This window comes from Nycticebus coucang, chromosome 6, assembly GCF_027406575.1.
Source record: "Nycticebus coucang isolate mNycCou1 chromosome 6, mNycCou1.pri, whole genome shotgun sequence".
Taxonomy (NCBI): Eukaryota; Metazoa; Chordata; class Mammalia; order Primates; family Lorisidae; genus Nycticebus; species Nycticebus coucang.
The window spans coordinates 53,962,848-53,982,679 of NC_069785.1; the positions used below are offsets into that span (position 1 = coordinate 53,962,848).

General features: G+C 44.2%; 2 protein-coding genes across 6 annotated transcripts in view; one reads left to right on the forward strand and one right to left on the reverse strand.

Moving 5' to 3' along the window:
- Positions 1-656: 656 nt before the first annotated feature.
- LOC128588239 (protein mago nashi homolog) lies at positions 657-1,093 on the reverse strand. Its single transcript, XM_053594939.1, has one exon. It carries the CDS (start codon positions 1,047-1,049, stop codon positions 741-743), a length of 309 nt encoding a protein of 102 aa, XP_053450914.1. The 5' UTR covers positions 1,050-1,093; the 3' UTR covers positions 657-740.
- Positions 1,094-6,318: 5,225 nt separating this feature from the next.
- The window catches only part of MAPK6 (mitogen-activated protein kinase 6), a 45,785-nt gene continuing 32,271 nt past the window's right edge, over positions 6,319-19,832 (forward strand). Inside the window, exon 1 of one of the 5 annotated variants that reach the window (XM_053594056.1) lies at positions 6,319-6,481. The gene's annotated coding sequence lies outside the window, so the exon portion shown is untranslated. Of the gene's footprint in view, positions 6,496-6,937; positions 7,103-19,832 lie in introns of those variants that run through there. The other 4 variants (XM_053594058.1, XM_053594057.1, XM_053594059.1 and 1 more) reach the window with 4 other exon arrangements.

Here is a 19,832-nt window from a genome sequence, read left to right on the forward strand (position 1 = left end):
TTATCTGAACAACACATTGCTGACTGAACTAATTTCATCAGGATAAATAGCCCTCTCTCCAACAAGATACTCTATAGGCTTAACAAATGACTATTTACTTTTGTACACTTGCTTCAAAACCTTTCCCTCCTCTGCTCACCCATTCTAAACTATTATATCACAAGTTTACTCAATTGCAATAAGTCCTCCTCATCGAAAGAGGGATCTTAAATCAGATCTCCCACTTCTTACAATAATTTTACCCTTGACCTTACTCTTTTTAGATAATACAAAGATTCTGTCAGCTTAGTGGCCTTTTCTTTTTTTTAATTTTTGGATTTTATCACATATTTATTAAAGAAAATCGTTTATAGCTTATAAAAAATATTGCCCCAGGGCTGCGCCTGTGGCTCAGTTGGTGAGGCGCGGGGCCCCATATGCCAAGGGTGGCGGGTTCAAACCCGGCCCCGGCTGAACTGCAACCAAAAAATAGCTGGGCGTTGGGCGGGCGCCTGTAGTCCCAGCTACTTGGGAGGCTGAGGCAAGAGAATCGCTTAAGCCCAGGAGTTGGAGGTTGCTGTGAGCTGTGTGATGCCATGGCACTCTACCGAGGGCCATAAAGTGAGACTCTGTCTCTACAAAATAAAAAATAAAAAAAATAAAAAAGAAATAAAAATATTGCCCTGATATACACAAAAATTTCCTGATAATGTTAATTAATAACTACTCCCACCCCCCTCAAGTCTACAGCAATATTCAACCTAGATTGGTTTAATCTTTAAGTGTAATCCAATAAGACTGAAGACCAAACACTTCAGGTCCTGGGCAAGATAATAAAATACTTGTAAACCTTTTGGATCCTTGGATTGATTGACGTCAATAAGGGAACCAATTTTTGATGTTGTGAAAGAAATGTGTTCATCTCCAATGACAATTTCAAGCTCCTGTTGGCCCACTTGGTCAGGATGAGGCCACAAAGCATCATCCTCTTTGGTAATTTCACTGTCATCAATGATTCTCTTGAGTTCCTCCATCACACTTTTATGTACATAAGCCTCTTTTCTGATCATGACATCATTTTTATAATTGCTGTTGTTGACATACCTCAATTTCCCTGTCCATCAAAGTGGTTCAGTGGTGATACTGAACCACAAGGAGGGCCCAATCCAGACACTATAAAACAAGACCCTAGGCCATACCCAGGACCTCTTGTTACCACAGGGAACCTTTCATAGTATGCGGCCAACTTAGTGGCCTTCTTTACTGCTGTAAGCAATATGAGAGGTCAAAGACTGAAAATAAAAACAGGAACAAAAGGAAAGGAGTCCAGGTTCTGTGTGGGCAACATCAGCCTTTATTTCCTCCCAGGTTCGGTTGAGCTGAGCAGAAGGAAGTCAGCATGTGGACTAAGGTGGATGGGGATTTAAGGGGTCTGAAGGTGGAGATGGGCATGTTTCCTCTTGCCTAGGTGGGACATTGTATTTGGGCAGGTTGGTTCTATTTACATGGGTCCCTCCATTTGACTCTATCATCCCCAGCTTTTTAGTGTACTTTAAGGAGGTGGGATGATTGGCATGGTATCTTTTTGACTGCTTCCTGCAGGATAAGGGGTGGCATGGACTACCTGTAAGGAAAAAAGGAAAATGGAAAATGGGAGAGGGATGGGAGTTGTGTTTACAGGAACTTTCTGGGGCTTTCATTTTGAATTGGTTGATATCCAGGTAGGGCAAGGATATGAGCATTTATTTTCCAGGTGACTGCCTGGTCAATAAATCGAGAGATGAGACAGAGGATTACTGATCCAAAACCCAGCATGAGAAAAATCATACTGAGTGGCCCTAAAATAGGAAATAACCAAGGAGGCCATGATTCCAGCACCAAGAGAGTGGAATAGTCTGAGGGCACCATAAATTACCATCCATTCCCAACACTGAGATCTGTTTGTTTTAGGGGACCTCTATAAGATGGCAGTGTGAGAAAGTTGTTCCCGTGAAAGAAATTGGCTTACCTTCCACTAGTAAAAATACCCAGAGTTAGTTTTCCAGGAAGGCATCCAGGGAGCATCCTGATTTTCTGGGGATTGTCAGTCTTTAGATTTCCTGGGGATTGTCAGTCTTTTGCATCTAGGCTTAAAAGGTCGGGAAATTTGCTAGGTCCTGGAGTGACTGCAAAACTAGATCTTCAGCAAGACCTGGGCAGTCTTTCTGTGAAAACCTTCAAACGCTAGACACGGTTTGGGGGAGGGCTTGGATTTGTTTTTTTTTTGTAGAGACAGGGTCTCACGTTATGGCCCTCGGTAGAGTGCCGTGGCCTCACACAGCTCACAGCAACCTCCAACTCCTGGGCTTAAGTGATTCTCTTGCCTCAGCCTCCCGAGTAGCTGGGACTATAGGCGCCTGCCACAACGCCCGGCTATTGAGGGCTTGGATTTGGATACTACTTTGCCCAAGGGCCTGGTTTGTTGAACTTAAAACATGGTGCTGGGGGAGATTTTATTTTTTTGGCGTGCCCCCTGGAGTTTAAAGAAGTAGCTAGGTTTTGTCTAATGGCAGAAGCCAATAACTAGGGCTCTGAGAGGCACTGCCGCACCTTGAAGACCAGATCAATGAGATCTTGCTGGGGTCTGAGGGCCCTGGGGAAATTTTTAGAGTTCCTCCATGTTTCTTTTCTCTCCCTCTCCACCATTTTTTTTTTCCTCTCTACCATGAGTGGCAGAGAGCAGGTGGAGAGAGAGGGGAATGGGGTGGAATTCTGCCAGTAGGAATTCTGCAGGTGTAAATGAGGTTGAGGTAAGGGGGGCTGTGGAAGGGCAGGAGAGGAGGGTTGTCTACCGGGTTGAAAGAAGACAATGGAGATTTGGATGGGTGGGGAGGGGTGGTTTGGCCCACTCAAGGAAAATCTGAGAGGGTTCATAAGACAAACACAGGGAAGGAATGTCTCGAGGAGGAGAAAGGCCTGGATGTAGGCAACCTCTGACCATTTGTGTAATCTCTGACAGTAATTATTGAGATCAGTGAGGATTGAGAGGTCAAATGTGCCACTGTCAGGCCATCTAGAACCATTGTCTAGTCTGTATGTGGTCCAGGCAGTATTACAGAAAAAGATGAGGCATTTAGGTGTAAGGCCAGGAGAGAGCTTTAGAAACTTGAGGTGAGTTAAAAGGCAGCTTAAAGGTGAAGAAGGAGGAATCTGTGGCTGAGTGGTCCCCATATCGGAAACTGGAGGTAAAAAGAAAAAAAATGAGGTTAAAGTGAGAATGTAAAGAGAGCCTGCAAGGAGGAAGAGTAGATGGCTGAGGGATAGGGTCAGTAAGGTTACTAGGCCTCCACCTGTGACACCAGGCAGAGAAAAGTGGCCCAGGCCCGAGGGAGGGTGTCCCCACACACAAGGCACTGGACAGGTGAGTCTGACACATCGGGGTGAGTCCGTAGGTGGCCGGGGCTGGGATCAGGGAGGTACTGGGCATGTGAAACCAGCCAGAAGAAGCGAGGCTGTGTTTAACCAGCTGGAAGAGAGGCCCAGGCCCACAGGAGGGAGTCCCCAAGCAGGAGGCCCTGGATGGGCGAGAATGACTTGCCTGGGGTTAGGCACAGACCACCAGAATTTAAAAAAAAACTGAGAGAGGGGCTATATACAACTGCTTAAGAGCCCCAAAGGGGATATATACGACTGCTTGAGAACCCCAGAGATGGAAGGAGAAGGAAAGAGGAGTTGGAGTGGGGAAACAGAAAGAGAAGTTAAAAAGGTTCAGAAAGGGGTTCTAGACAAATGCTCACCTCGCCAATAAAGAGATGAATTTTGGGCAGGGCTTAGAGGGGTTCCCCCGTTTCCCTTCATCTTATAGAAATGAGAGGTCAAAGACCAAAAATAAAAGATTATTCCAAAATATGAATGAAAGGAAACAGAGTCCAGGTTCTCTGAGGGCAACATTGGTGTTCATTTCCACCCGGGTGTGAGTGAGCTAAGCTTGCTTGAGAAGGAATTTGCACGTGGTCTAAGGTGGATGGGGATTTAAGGTGTTCAAAGGGTGGGAGTGAGTATGTTTTCTTTTCCCTGGGTGGGCCATCCTATTTGGGTGGGTAGGTTTTATTTGAGCGGGTCCCTCCATTTGACTCTATCACAATAACCTTGGCTTTGCATGAGCAACAGTTTCTTTTGGTGGTCTTCAGTGAAGTCAGCAGTAACACTACACTAAATGCTGCTTGAGGGAAAGCACAGTGCTTGTTATTTCTTTTCCCCCCCCTTCTCCATTGATGAAAGAGGGAGGTGGAAGAATTCCCACAGAGTGGGGGTAAAGATAGGAGGCGGTGGCAGAGGCTGATGAGTAGCCACAGGTAAGGAACTCATGTTGCAAAGGGGCTGCATCCAGAAGTCAGAAGTCTATTTTTTTGAAATAGAGTCTCACACTGACACCCTGGATAGGGTGCGGTAGTGTCACAGCTCACAGTAACATCAAACTCCTGAGTTTGAGTGATTCTCTTGCCTCAGCCTTCCAAGTAGCTGGTACTACAGGCCCCTGCCACAATGCTTGGCTAATTTTTTTCTTTTCTTTTTTTAGAGACAGAGTTTCACTTTGTCGCCCTTGGTAGAGCGCTGTGACATCACAGCTCACAGCAACCTCTAGCTCTTGGGCTCAGGAGATCCTCCTGCCTCAGCCTCCGAGTACCTGGGACCACAGGTGCCGTCACAATGCCTGTCTATTTTTTGTTGCAGTTTGGCCGGGGTCCGGTTTGAACCTGCCACCCTTATTATTTGGGGCCTGCGCTCTACTCACTGAGCCACAGGCACTGCCCTAATTTTTCTATTTTTAGTAGAGATGGGGTCTGGTTCTTGCTCCGGCTGGTCTGTAAATCCTGAGTTCAAGCAGTCTACCTACCTCAAACTCCCAGAGTGCTAGGATTATGGGCATGAACCACAGCCTGGCCTAGAATTTATAAGTCTTGTGGTTGGAAAAGGCTTCCCCTTTTGTCAGGTTGGAAGTTTTCTGTGTTTTGGGTTGTTGGCTGAGGAATCACTAGACACACCAGAAAGCAAGGCAAGCAAAAAACAAGGTTTATTAGGGAAGAGAAAGATAGGTTTACAGAACAAGGGCAAGATACCCCGGCCACAGACCATCAAGAGGCCTCTTGTAATCAAAAGGCTCTGGTAATGGTCTGGGTCCTGTTTTATACTATCCCGATTGGGCCCTTCTTGTGGTTCAGATAGCATGGAACCACTCTGATGGATAGTTAACTACTTGATAATTAGTCTTAGGTCACTTTCCAAATGCTATTGTGTCTGCAGCTTGGCCCACAGGGAGTTCCTCCTCCTTCCAGCTGTCGCAGTTGCTGGGGCAATACCAAGGCAAAGTGACCACCTTTGTCCTTTTTCCCTCTAAAGTAGGAATCTCTCACTGTGTACCTAACACTTTCTCTGGGTTTTATCCACTCATTACCTCTTCTCGACACCTGGTACTCAGATGATGTTGGTTTAATCATAAAAAATTTAAGTTCATCCCAACCATTTAACTTCAAGTTACTATGTGATCTTTGAAGTGGTCTTTGCCTCACCCTTGAGATGCACATAATAATGGATAAGGGGATTCTATCGGGTTCTCATTGGGATGGTGATAAAGTCGTTGAAAAAATATGTTGACCTCTGTAATTTCACACTTACTTAAATTTCATGTAAATACTGGAAAGCGTCTTTAGACTCAATAAACCATAATAAGTAGTATGTTTGCCTTTAGCCAAGAACTGGGGCCAAGAAGGCATCTATTTACCTTTCCAAAATTCAGTCAAATTGGCCTAGTCCCGGTTCCTGCAACAAGCCAGGCTCACACTGTTCCCTTGGCAAAAGAGCTCCCACCTCCCCACCTCCTCTGGTTATACGGAGTCGTCCTGGATCCAGCGGAAAGGCCACACATGGCCACCTCTCCTAAAAGCCTTCCTTCATACCCTCTGGCAGAATCAATGACCTTCTAAACACTTGGCCTCTAACGGTTGCCTTGTACATCTAGCCTTTCCGTAGCGAAGGCCCACTCGGCTTGCCTAGTGCTTTGCACGTAGTAGGTGCTTAGTAAAAGGTCCCACGGTGTTAAATCACTTTGTGCCCTAAGGCCGGGGCAGGTGGCAGAGCAGAAAGGACCCAGTCCGTCCTCCTCCCCGCCAGCCCATAGGAAATAGCCCACCGGAGGCGGCGGACCAGCCACGTGCCTCTCCGGCCACCCCCGTGGCGCGCGGAGCTCAGTCACCAGCGTTGGAAATTCCGGTGCGTGCAGCCTCGCTGGGCTGGCGGGGGCGGGGGAACCCGTGGAGTGAGCCTGTGACGTGTCGGGGGCGTGCCTCAGCCAGGCTCCGCCCCCTCTCCCTCGCCCTCTCTCGCGGGTCGGGGTTACATGGCGGCGACTGCGGCAAAGCGAGAGCCTCGGAGACGCCGCTGCCGCCAGCACAGCCGGAGACCTGAGCGGACACTGGGGGCTGTCCGCGGGCCCCACACTCTCTCGATGAGTCGGAGAAGTCCCGTGAGTGTGTGTGTGTACGTGTGCGGGGCGCGCCGGTGGGTCGGCTCGGGAGGGCGCCGCGGCGGGCCCGGCGGCGGCAGAGCCGGTTCCCTCCTCCATTGTGTGTGACCCTCGGCGGCTGCCGCTCAACAAAGGCGCTTTTGTTCGGTCTCTCGCCCGCCCCCTGCCCGCCTGCCGGCCCGCCCGCTCGGGCCTGGCCGGCGCGTCTCTGCGCGGGCCGGCGGGCGGCGGGCCGGGGTCCCCGCGTGGGGCTGGCGGAGCGGCCGGCGCGCCCCTCCCACCCGGCACGCCCCTCGCCGGTCTCCGGGTCGGGCCGCGCCCGCTCCGCTGCCCGCGCCCAGCTCCGCGGGTTCGAAGCCCGGTCGCGCTGGAGGGCCAGAGGGCCGGCCGGGCGGGCGGGCGAGGGGCGGTGGCCCGGGTAGCGTGAGGTGGCGCGGAGTCTCGCCTTCCTGGCACGGTGCCTTACGAAATGCTCCCGCGTCTCCTCCCCCATCCCACACGGGTGACTCGGCCTCAGCTGACTCCGGCCGGGCAGTCTCCAGTGGCGTAGCGCGCTCCGCTCACTCTGCTCGTCTCAGAACCCTCAAGTCCGCCCAGGTTTTGAGTCTAGACCTAAATGAGGTACTGAAAACTTGTCTCAGACGGCATTTCTCACCCCTCTCCCCTGTCGCCTTTCCTTAGCTTTGTTCCGGACGTTACGTGGAGGTCTGTAAAAGTACCGAAATGAAAACTTATTTTGTCAGTTCGCTAAAAAGGGCCTCCTCTCTTTGCTGTGTATTTTAATCTGACTTGTGAATGGTGTTGAAAAGTAAAGGTGTTTTCCTCGCCTTTTGTTCTTTAGCTAGTGTACGACTCAGCCGGTTCAGGTGTTAATGGGGGAGCTCTGTGCTGTAGGACCTTTTTGATTCTTTTCCTGTTTTATTTTCTTCTTTTGCTTGCTCATTGGAAAAGGTCCAGTGAAGGGACCAACTAACCAGTTTCACAGGTCAAGGGAACTGGTGAGTTGGAATTAGAAGCCTACTGTATTAGCAGCGTAATTCCTTCTCATTGGTAAAAATACCTTTAAGTTAGGCTCGATATTAACTTTTTTAAGGATACAGGTGATTTGTCGGGGGGGTGGAGGGGAGCAAAATTAACACTCCGTAAAATGGAACACAGAGCTTCGAGAGTAATTTTCTAATCACTGATTGTTCTATCCTGTTTATTTTCTTAGAGTAATAATTGGACATACTTTCTTTAACGTTGGGAAACTGAGATGGAAAGAATGATCTGACTATAAGAATGCAGGGTACACACTAGGCCTGGCCCTGAAATGGAACTGCCTGCCTCTAGAGTTTCTTCTTAGAAATGTCAGATTTTAATTGTTTGAAAAATAATTTTGAATTAAGTGGAAGAAACTTTAGATGTCTTTAGCCAGTAGTTTTCAAACATGTTTATGAAGTGCTTGGTATGTGCCAAGGAGTGCAGTCTTTTTACATGTACAGTATGTTACATCATTTAGTAAGAATTGCCTTGTTAAACTTGTAAAATCACTTATTGGGTCCTAAATTTAGTAATTGCAGTCATCTAGGAAATATTATAGATTTGAGCAGGACACATTTTATCACCTAGATACTAATTACTGTTAAGAAGAAAACTGGAAAATGGAGAATTGTCTAAAAAACTTTGTGTATCAGAATATTTTGGAGTTCACTTATATGCAGAAGAGGATTAAAATGGTCTTTGGCTACTTTTGTGATTAAACAAGACTCTAGAGAAGAATAATTTGAACATCAGTTAATTTTGCTGTAGAAAAAGCAAGCGTACATTCTAATGAGAAGTGTTAGCATTAAAAATGTTGTGGTGTTTTACATAAGTTCATTTAAGCATCGTGGGAATCATAACTGACAAAATAGAAAGGTTTGCTGACTCAGGGTACTTTGCTGAGAGGATGGGGTCTGGTAGGAGGAAGCTTAGAAGCTCTGCTGCAAGTTTTGAGTTAGGTGATGACTCATCCTGCCCACGGATTGCTACGTGGCCCTTTTTTTTTATACACTGTATTTTTTTTTAAATGATAGGCTAAAATGTTTCTGTCCATGTTATAATTCTCCCCTCTCTTTTCTCTGAAGACCAACAGCAGTTTCTCTAAAAATGGCTTCTTAAATTGCATTTTAAAAGGATGTCATATACCCTGTACAGGTGGTATTGTGTAACATCAGTTGACAGGAAAGGTAAAATCAATTGCTGGTCAGGTGCTGAAATTAAATGTTTGATAATTAACAGTTTTTGGCTTCTATTGAAAGAGATTTGTTATAGGTTATTTATAAAGGACAGACAGTGCTTTTATGGTGATGTCAGAAATTGATCTTACATTTTTATTGGTTATCTTGAATTTAAAAGTTGTCTTTATAACATTTAGAAGTTAGTGGTTTAAGTAAGTGTTGTAAAGGTACCAACAGTTTAATATTTAATCAGCTATGGCTCTGAATGTGAACATTTCAATCTGATGGAATTATTAAAACATGATCATATATAGTACTTTTTTGTGATTTATATGAATTTTCTGTCTTGATAAAGACTACTTGAAATACCTATTGTGATAGGCACTGTTTTACATCATTTTTAAAATTTATTTTTATTTTTATTTTTTTGACACAGTTTCACTTTGTCACCCTTGGTAGAGTGTAGTGGCGTCACAGCTCACAGCAACCTCCAACTCTTGGGCTTAAGCTATTCTCTTGCCTCAGCCTCCCAAGTAGCTGGGACTACAGGTGCCCACCACAATGCCCAACTATTTTTTGTTGCAGTTGTCCTTGTTTAGCTGGCCTGGGCTGGGTTCGAACCTGCCACCCTTGGTGTCTGTGGCCGGCACCGTAACCACTATGCTATGGGCGCCAAGCCAACATCATTTTCTTAAAAATCAAATGTAGAGTTCCAAGTATAGTACTTTAAATTGAACCTTAGTGATAAGATAGATATTTTCAGTGATTTTAAAACAGCCAACATTTAGCAAACTAGCTTAAAATAAAATTGAGGGGGAAAAAAGATTGAGAATGGCAATTTGTTTTAGAAGTGAGAAGAAAAAAAAAAACCTCCCCATTCCCTTTCAGTTTTTTTATGTATGCTATTTATTTCTTTAGAGCCTGCCCTTCCCCCATGCATGCTCATTCATGCACATTGTTTTTTCTTTCTTTCTTTCTTCTTCTTTTTTTTTTTTTTTTTAAGAGATGAGATCTCACTTTATTCCCCAGGCTGGAGTGCATTGGCATAATGTAGCTCACTGCTGGGCTCAAGCAGTCCTCCTGCCTCAGCCTCCTGAGTAGCTGGGATTACAGGCTCTAGCCTCAAAGAGATTTGTTTGAAGAGTTTTGTGGGCAGTAAAATGTATTGTTAATGTTAATTAAATCTTTGGAGATATTTGGAAGAGTGTTGCATGATTTATCTGTAAAGGAATTTTAACAAAATTTAATCCAAATGAAAAAAATCTAAAGGAAACAACACAACTATAAAAGTGTTGAAGATTTTCAAAGTGTCACATTACTTAGAGGTTTAACATGTATTTCCAATGTAATTGTTTTAGAATATAAGTAATTAGCTGTTGTGCATAATTCAGCATTTAAACACAAACTGGATATCTTAGGCTGTCTTCTTTCTTCAGGGTATTGCTTTATGAAATGCTGAGCCTTCTTGCCACTGCTATCCAGTTCCTGGTTTGCATTCCTGTTTGAATCTTGTGTTACTCTAAGGCCCCAGTTAAAATAGAAGATGCCTCAGAAGTAAATTCTCTGTGGCATTGTTGGCTGCCCTTGTCAGTTCCTTCAGCCTCTTTGGGGGCTGTTAAATTACTACAACCTGCCTGTGGTATGAGAATGTTGCTCAGTTTTTTTATTGAGTAATGCCTAGAAACTTTGCAAAAATAATAATGTGACATCAGTTAATGGCTTTTTCCAGGGAGTTGCTTTTGTGTGCAGCTAGCTGATGCTTTTAAGGTCAGTGGTGTAGGCTGACTCCAGCATTGGTTTTTCCCTTGTGTGGTAAATATAGTGTGCTCCTCTGTTAGAGTTCTAAAAAGTTTGTCTTTCATACATGTCAACCTTCAAAATCTATTTCTAGAAAGTTATAACAAGATGGGCTGTTTATATAGCAAATTACATTTCCTCATTGGTTTAATTTAAATTTGATTTTTTTTTTTTTGTAGAGACAGAGTCTCACTTTATGGCCCTCAGTAGAGTGCCATGGCATCACACAGCTCACAGCAACCTCCAACTCCTGGGCTTAAGTGATTCTCTTGCCTCAGCCTCCTGAGTAGCTGGGACTACAGGCGCCCACCACAACGCCCAGCTATTTTTTGGTTGCAGTTCAGCCGGGGCTGGGTTTGAACCCGCCACCCTCGGTATATGGGGCTGGCGCCTTACCGACTGAGCCACAGGCGCCTTACCGACTGAGCCACAGGCACCTCCCTAAATTTGATTTTTTTTTTTTTTAATGAGAAAAAAGCAGTATCACAAAAATTGTTAGAATCCTAGCATTTTCTATGGGGAAGAGTCTGCAGAGTGGAAATCTATGTGCATTTAATTCTGTATAGCCGTAAAACTAGAAAATGTTAGTATTTAAAAGGAGTTATGGGTATCATCTTTTCCCAGGTACATCATTTGACAGTTAAGGAAACCAAGGCCTAAAGCAGTGTTTTTAAATCTTTTTTATCTCATGGCACACTTGAAGTTATAGTTAAACTTTTGTGGCATGCTTAAATTATGTTGATAAAAAAAAAAAGTAAAAAAAGAATATACTTACCATGCTTTGGACTACTTTTGAAAATAAATTGATTAATGATCTTTAAAATTTTTTGAGGCATGCCTAATATCCTGTCATGGTACATCAGTTGAAAATCACTGGCCTAGAGAGATCTAAGACCTTGGTACTCAAAGTGTGATTCCTGGACCAACAGTATTTGTAACATCTTGGAACTTGTAGAGGTGCAGAATCTTGACCTTATCTCAGAACTACTGAATTAGAAGCTACATTTTAACAAGATTCTCAGTTGTTTCAAATGCACATTCAGTTCAGGAAGGATTGCTAAGTGATATATGATTGTTCAGCTGGTTGGAAAACCTTAGTCTTCAGATGTGCTCTTTCCACTGGCCCTTCTGAAAAAAGACAAATGGTGGGGTGGAGCCTGTGGCTCAGTGAGTAGGGCGCCAGCCCCATATGCCGAGGGTGGCGGGTTCAGACCCAGCCCCGGCCAAACTGCAACCAAAACATAGCCGGGTGTTGTGGCGGGCGCCTGTAGTCCCAGCTGCTCAGGAGGCTGAGGCAAGAGAATCGCGTAAGCCCAAGAGTTAAGAGGTTGCTGTGAGCCGTGTGACGCCACGGCACTCTACCGGCACTCTACCCGAAGGCGGTACAGTGAGACGCTGTCTCTACCAAAAAAAAAAAAAAAAAAAAAGAAAAAAGACAAATGGAAAATTGAAGATCTAATCACTGTCCAGTAGAACTTTCTGTTGTGACAGAAGCATTCTATTTTATGCTGTCCAATAAAGTAGCCACTAGCCTTGTATGACTATTGAGTACTTGACGTGTGACTACTGGGTACTTGACAAGTGACCAGGACACTTGAGGAATTGAAATTTTAATTTAATTTTAATTCATTTCTATTTAAATAGCTGTATGTAGATAGTGGTTACTATTTTGGATAGTCTCTAGATCAGAGGTCCTCAAACTGCGGCCTAAGGGCCACATGAAGTTGTGTGATTGTATTTGTTCCCCGTTTTGTTTTTTTACTTCAAAATAAGATACGTTCAGTGTGCATAGGAATTTGTTCATAGTTTTTTTTTTTAAACTATAGTCCCGCCCTCCAACTATCCTAGGGACAGTGAACTGGCCCCCTGTTTAAAAAGTTTGAGGACCCCTGCTCTAGATGATCTTTGCCCACACCAAAAAAAAAAAAAAAATATATATATATATATATAATTATTTTTTTGAGACAGTTTTACTCTGTTGCCTAGGCTAGTCTCAGCCTAGCTCACAACCTGAAACTCCTGGGTTCAAGTGATCCTCCTGCCTCAGCCTCCCAAGTACCTGGGACCACAAGCACCTGGCTAATTTTTGTTTCTGTTTTTGGTGGAAATGGTTCTTGGTCAGGCTTGGCTTGAACTCCTGAGCCCAAGTGATCATTCTGCCTTGGTCTCCCAGAGTGTTAGGATTACAGGCGAGAGCCACTGCACCTGGCTGGCCACCCATACTAAATTTATTTATTTATTTTAGAGACAGAGTCTCACTTTATCGCCCTCAGTAGAGTGCTATGGCGTCACAGTTCACAACAGTCTCCAACTCCTGCGCTTAGGTGATTGTCTTCCCTCAGCCTCCTGAGTAGTGGGGACTGCAGGCGCCCACCACAATGCCCGGCTATTTTTTGTTGTAGTTTGGCCGGGGCCGAGTTTGAACCCACCACCCTCGGAATATGGGACCAGCGCCCTACCCACTGAGCCACAGACACCGGCCCCCCATACTAAATTTAAAATGTCTTTCATTTTTCTTTTGAGACAGAGTCTCTTTCTTGCCCAGTCATGCGTGTAGACATCATCATAGTTCACTGCATTCTCTGTCTCCTGGGTTCAAGCCATCGTCCTGCCTTAGCCTCCTGAGAGGCTGGCACTACAAGTGTGTGCCATCCAGGCAGACTAATTTTTTGAATCTTCTGTAGTGGTGGGGACTTCCTGTTGCTCAGGCTAATCTCAACTCCTGGGCTCAACTGATCCTCCCCCCTCAGTCTCTCAAAGTGCTAGGATTACAAGTGTGAGCCACTGCACCGAGCATAAATTTAATACCATAACCTGTAATTTAGTAATGGATTAGATTCAGTAATTTTCCACTCTGTATGAACAAATTGGAGAGATGGTAGGTTTTCTTTTTTACCTTTTCTAATATGCTCAGGTATTTTAGTATTTTTAATGAAACAGTGCTGATTTTCTAATTGATATGTCAATAATACGTTCAATAAAGTAGGTAAGCTAAGTTGTAAGAATGTACATTTCTTGTTTGTTTCCATAAAGGTATTTTCTTTACTTAAAGGTATTTAAGTAAGTTTTCCTTGATTATTTTGCAGATGGAGTTGGAAGGGTAGTTTTTGCCTCTGGCCTCGCGCTGCCTCCAGGCTTTTTGGCACTTGATAGCTTTCAGATTGTCTTGCTGTGTTATTTCCAGATGCAGACATTTAATGGTTCTTTTTTTTTTTTTTCGTAGAGACAGAGTCTCACTTTATGGCCCTCGGTAGAGTGCCGTGGCCTCACACAGCTCACAGCAACCTCCAACTCCTGGGCTTAAGCGATTCTCTTGCCTCAGCCTCCCGAGTAGCTGGGACTACAGGCGCCCGCCACAACGCTGGGCTATTTTTTGGTTACAGTTTGGCCGGGGCCGGGTTTGAACCCGCCACCCTCGGTATATGGGGGCCTACGCCTTACTGACTGAGCCATAGGCGCCGCTCCATTTAATGGTTCTTAACCTCTCACCTTATGCAGTAACAATGATTCTAATCTTAGAGTCAGAAAAGACTATGTCCAAATCCTGGCATTTACTATATGTGTGATTTCATGAAGTTGCTTTACAGCTTGGAGCATCAGTGCTCTTGTTTGTAATGGAGACTTACAAGGTTCTGGTTAGTAACAAATAATTTTTCACTTAGAAAGTGCCTGGTACATAATAGATACTCAGTAGACCAGAGTTACCTTCATTCTCTACTTGGATTTAGTCTAATTCTTAAGATACCAACCAGGCTTAATACATACTCTAATTTTAAATATTGTTGGTCTCTATCAGTTATTCAGTTATTGTAATTTCATGCATTGCTTCATTCAGTGTTGTATTCTGTGTAGATTCCTCCACTTGTGCTCTAGATTCCTTCTCTTGACTTCTCAAGGACCTGTTTTTGCTTTCATCATGAATTTTTCCCTTTCTGGATCATCTTTATTTTTTATTTTTTATTTTTTTTTTTTTTGTAGAGACAGAGTCTCACTGTACCGCCCTCGGGTAGAGTGCCCTGGCGTCACACGGCTCACAGCAACCTCTTAACTCTTGGGCTTACGCGATTCTCTTGCCTCAGCCTCCCGAGCAGCTGGGACTACAGGCGCCCGCCACAACGCCCGGCTATTTTTTTTGGTTGCAGTTTGGCCGGGGCTGGGTTTGAACCCACCACCCTCGGCATATGGGGCTGGCGCCCTACTCACTGAGCCACAGGCGCCGCCCTATTTTTTATTTTTTTACTTTTTTTTTGGAGGCAGAGTTTCACTTTGTCGCCCTCAGTAGTGCTGTGGCGTCTCAGCTCACTGCAACCTCCAGCTCTTGGGCTTAGGCAATTCTCTTGCCTCAGCCTCCCGAGTAGCTGGGACCACAGGCGCCCACCACAACGCCTGGTTATTTTTTGTCGCAGTTTGGCGGGGCTGGGTTTGAACCTCCACCCTCGGTATATGGGGCTGGCGCCCTACTCACTGAGCCACAGGTGCCACCCTCCGTCATCTTTATTAATATACAAATGTACTCTAGAGCTATACTGTCTAATATGGTAGCTACTAGCCACATGTGCCTTTTTACATAAAAATTAATTTTTTAAAAATTCAGTGTCTCATTTTTTCAGTTACTCAGTGGCTAATGACTTCCATATTGGGCAGTGCTGATAAAGATCATCTGTGCATATTATTGCAGAAAGCACTATTGGGCCACACTGCTGTAAGTGAGGCTTCCTTCTTTATAAACCCTCCCCTTATTCCATGCTTTTGTCCTCTAGCTACAGCTTCATTTCTGGTTCTCTTCCAAGCAGATTTTCAAGAGTAGTCTTTGTGTGGTCTGTCCACTTTGCTTTGCTTTCAGCCTATTCCAGACTGGTTTTCATCACCATCTTGCCACTGCAACTGCTCTAGTTAAGGTTACAAATGGTTTCCATTTACTGAATCTTTTTTTTTTTTGGCCGGGGCTAGGTTTGAACCCGCCACCTCCGGCATATGGGACCTGCACCCTACTCCTTGAGCCACAGGCCCCGCTCCCATTTACTGAATCTTTTTAGGATCTTATAGCAGCATTCAGTGTAGCTGGCCACTCTTTTCTGCCTGTTCACCTGCTTCTCTTAGTTTATGAGATATGTTTTTGTTTTACTCCTATCTCACGCTTTTTTTTTTTTTTTCCTTTAAACAGGCTTCTCTCTTTTACCTGACTCTGTATTGTCACATTCCAGAATTTAGTCCTGGGCTTCCCTCTGCTACTTTTTCTAACTTCTTTTCCTAGGTTGTCTCATTCAACACATTGTTTTAAATACCATCTATGTGTGGGTAATTCCCAAATTTATGTTTCTGGTTTACAATTCTTGCCTGAGTTCCAGACATATCCATCAGTCTGCATGACATTACCACTTAGTTAACTCACAGGCAATCAGGGGTGTCCACTGTGGCCCTCAGCTAGCTATGAACTCTCATCTAAGAGTTATCTTGGGCCATACATTAAATACACAAAAACTAATGAAAGCTGTGAGCATAAGAAAGGTCTGTGCATAATTTTTGTGATAACCACCACCACTGATAAGCGTTCATAACCAGCCAAAGGCCAGTCACTGTTGAATGCCCCTGCAGGCATGTTCCAAAATACAACACTTCTCCCGTATGTTCTTCTCCCTGTCTTTCTCATCTCAGCAAATGGCACCTAGGAGTTATCCTTGAATCCTGTCTTTTCTTTATTCCCATAGCTAATCCATCATCGAGTTTTCTTGGTCTCCAAAATGTCAGTTGAATCTGTCTATTCAGTGGTCTGTTTTACATCTTTGTTTCTACCGCCCTAGTCTTAGTCAACCATCATTTCACCTACCTCCTGAAATAGCCTTTCATTGGTCTTTGCTTTCTTTCACTCCACTAGTTTTTTCAGTCCATTCTCCTCCCAGTAGGAGGAATCATCTGTCAAAAATGTAAATGAAGTCATGTTGATTGCCTGCTTAAAATCCTTTCGTGGTTTTCCTTCACTCTCTGTTGTAAAATTCAGAGTCCTGCCTCATGTGTTCCTATCTCACCTCCACCTAAGTTCCCACTCCTTTTCCTCTGGATGCTGTGGCTATACTGGCATCTTTTTTTTTTTTTTTAAATTAAATCATAGCTGTGTACATTAATGCGATCATGGGGCACCATACACTGGTTTTATAGACCATTTGACACATTTTCATCACAGTGGTCAACATAGCCTTCCTGGCATTTTCTTAGTTATTGTGTTAAGACATTTATATTCCACATTTACTAAGTTTCACATGTACCCTTGTAAGATGCACCGCAGGTGTAATCCCACCAATCACCCTCCCTCTGCCTATCCTCCCCCCTCCCTTCCCTCCTGGCATCTTTTTTTTTTTTTTTTGTCTCCTGGCATCTTTTATTTCCTCCAAAATACCAGGTTTTGTCCTGCCTTAGTTATTATATTATTTCCTATGTAATGCTCTTTGATCTCTTAGCAATTCTGGTACCTTCTCATCATTTAAGTATCAGCTCCTCAGATGGCCATTTCCTAGTTATTTAATCATACATAGCACTTGCCAACTCTGAAACTACATTGTTTATTGGTCTTTCCTCACTAGAATGCAAGTTCTTTGGAAGCAGAAGAAGCTTGTCTTATTCTTTTTTTTTTTGGTTTTTGGCCGGGGCTGGGTTTGAACCCGCCACCTCGGGCATGTGGGACCGGCGCCCTACTCCTTGAGCCACAGGCGCCGCCCAGCTTGTCTTATTCTTTACTGTGTCATCAAACAGTGCCTGACATGTGCCAAGTGCTCAGTAAATAAATGTTTGTGGACTATATAAAATATTTGATTCCTAAGCCGCACCTGTGGCTCAGTGAGTAGGGCGCCGGCCCCATATGCCGAGGGTGGCGGGTTCAAACCCAGCCCCGGCCAAACTGCAACAAAAAAATAGCCGGGTGTTGTGGCAGGCACCTGTAGTCCCAGCTACTCGGGAGGCTGAGGCAAGAGGATTGCGTAAGCCCAAGAGTTAGAGGTTGCTGTGAGCCGTGTGACGTCATGGCACTCTACCTGAGGGCGATACAGTGAGACTCTGTCTCTACAAAAAAAAAAAAAAATTGATTCCTTTAAACATTGGAAGGGAAAAATTATGTTAAAAATTGCATGTACCAAGTGATTTTGGACTGGATCCATTATCTCTCAAGTGCATTACTAGGAACTTAAATGACTTTTGAGTATTGGTGGTAGTACTGTACCTGTGTTAATTTCCTGATTTTCGTGATTTTATTTTGGCTATGTAGAAGAAGGTCCTTATCTGTAGGAAATACACTCTATTCTTAAAGAGTGGAGGGTGGAGGGAGATGTATACGGTACTTGTCAATTAAAAAAATTGTATTATTAATTGAGAGATGATCGGGCTTTGGTTAACAAATATGGTTCAAATCCTGGCTCTCACTGATGTGTGATCTTGAATTTATTATTTAAATTTTCCAAATTAAAGATCATGATATCCATTTTGCAGTGTTGGGAGTAGTCTAAGAGTATATGCCCAGCACCATGCTTCACACATAATAATTCTCAATAAAGGCTTGCTTAGGTTCTTTTAAGATTCAGATATTAAATTCTCTTATGTTCCGTACTATGATTTCCTTTACTAATATGAACAAATACTTTTTATTCTTTGCTTTTGTAATAGTTGACAATGTAGAACAAATATGCACAAAATGTTACTTAAATCCTTAAATTAGAACTCTTGGGCTATATTCTATATTATTACTTTTGATATATATATATATATTTTAGAGACAGTCTCACTTTGTCATCCTCAGTAGAGTTCTGTGGCGTCACAGCTCACAGCAACCTCCAGCTCTTGGGCTTAGGTGATTCTCTTGCCTCAGCCTCCCGGGTAGCTGGGACTAAAGGTGCCTGCCACAACGCCCAGCTGTTTTTTTGTTGCAGTTTTGCCAGGGTCAGGTTTGAACCCACCACCCTCAGTATATGGGACTGGAGCTCTACTCACTGAGCCACAGGTGCTGCCCTAATTTTTGATATCTTAAACCTGTATGTTTTAAAGTAGAAAGTAGAGCCCCTTCAAGTTATTTATTTATTTTGAGACAGTTTCATTATGTCACCCTCAGTAGAGTCCTGTGGTGTCAAAGCTCACAGCAGCCTCCAACTCTTGGGCTTAAAAGATTCTTTTGCCTCAGCCTCCCTAGTACGGGGACTACTGGCACCCGCCACAACACCTGTCTGTTTTTTTTAGTTGCAGTTGTCATTGTTGTTTAGCTGGCCCTGGCTGTGTTTGAAACCACCAGCCTTGGTGTATGTGGCTGGCCCCCTATCCACTGAGCTATGGGCGCTGCCTCCCTTGAAGTTATTTCATGAAAATATGTAATTCATCTCAAAATATCCCATGATTAATTTCCAATTCCTTTGAAATTGTCAGTCAATCTATGGTATGTATCTAATGTTATTGTGTTGGTTTGTTATTATTATTGATATAAAAGTATACAAAAACTGCCTTGCAAAATAAATCATGATTTACAATCGATGATTTATTTCATTTTCTTTCTTCTCTTTGCTATCCTTCATTGATGGGCCTGTTATTAAGTAAAGATACTGACTCAAAAGGGTTAAGGTATTCAGTCCAGGAAGGGTGACACACGCCTGTGATTCTAGCACCCTAGGAGGCCAAGGCAGGAAGATCCCTTGAGCTGAGGAGTTCAAAACCAGCCTGAGGGGCGGCGCTGTGGCTCAGTGAGTAGGGCGCCGGCCCCATATGCCGAGGGTGGCGGGTTCAAACCTCAGCCACGGCCAAACTGCAACAGAAAAATAGCCCGGCGTTGTGGCGAGCACCTGTAGTCCCAGCTGCTCGGGAGGCTGAGGCAAGAGAATCGCCTAAGCCCAGGAGTTGGAGGTTGCTGTGAGCTGTGTGAGGCCACGGCACTCTACCGAGGGCCATAAAGTGAGACTCTATCTCTACAAAAAGAAAAAAAAAAAAAACCCAGCCTGAGCAAGAGCAAGAACAGGGCACCACTAAAAATAGAAAAAAAAAAAATTAGCCAGGTGTTGTGGTGGGTGCTTGTAGTTCAAGTTACTTAGGAGGCTGAGGCAGGAAGATCACTTACCACAGGAGTTTGAGGTTTCTGTGAGCTAGGGTAAGGCTTTGGCACTCTAGCCGGGGGCAACAGAATGAGTCTATCACAGATTATTTTAAATAACATAAAATACTCTACAAATGTTAATCTTGAAATTGTAGCTCCGCGCCCATAGCTTAGTGGTTAGGGCAAACCTGGCCAGGGCCTGCTAAACAACAATGACAATTACAACAAAGAAGATAGCCAGGCATTGTGGCGGGCACCTGTAGTCCCAGCTACTTGGGAGGCTGAGGCAAGAGAC

Bases quoted from the DNA above. Each gene is read 5' to 3' on its own strand.
- LOC128588239 (XM_053594939.1), bottom strand. From the start codon at position 1,049: ATGATCAGAAAAGAGGCTTATGTACATAAAAGTGTGATGGAGGAACTC.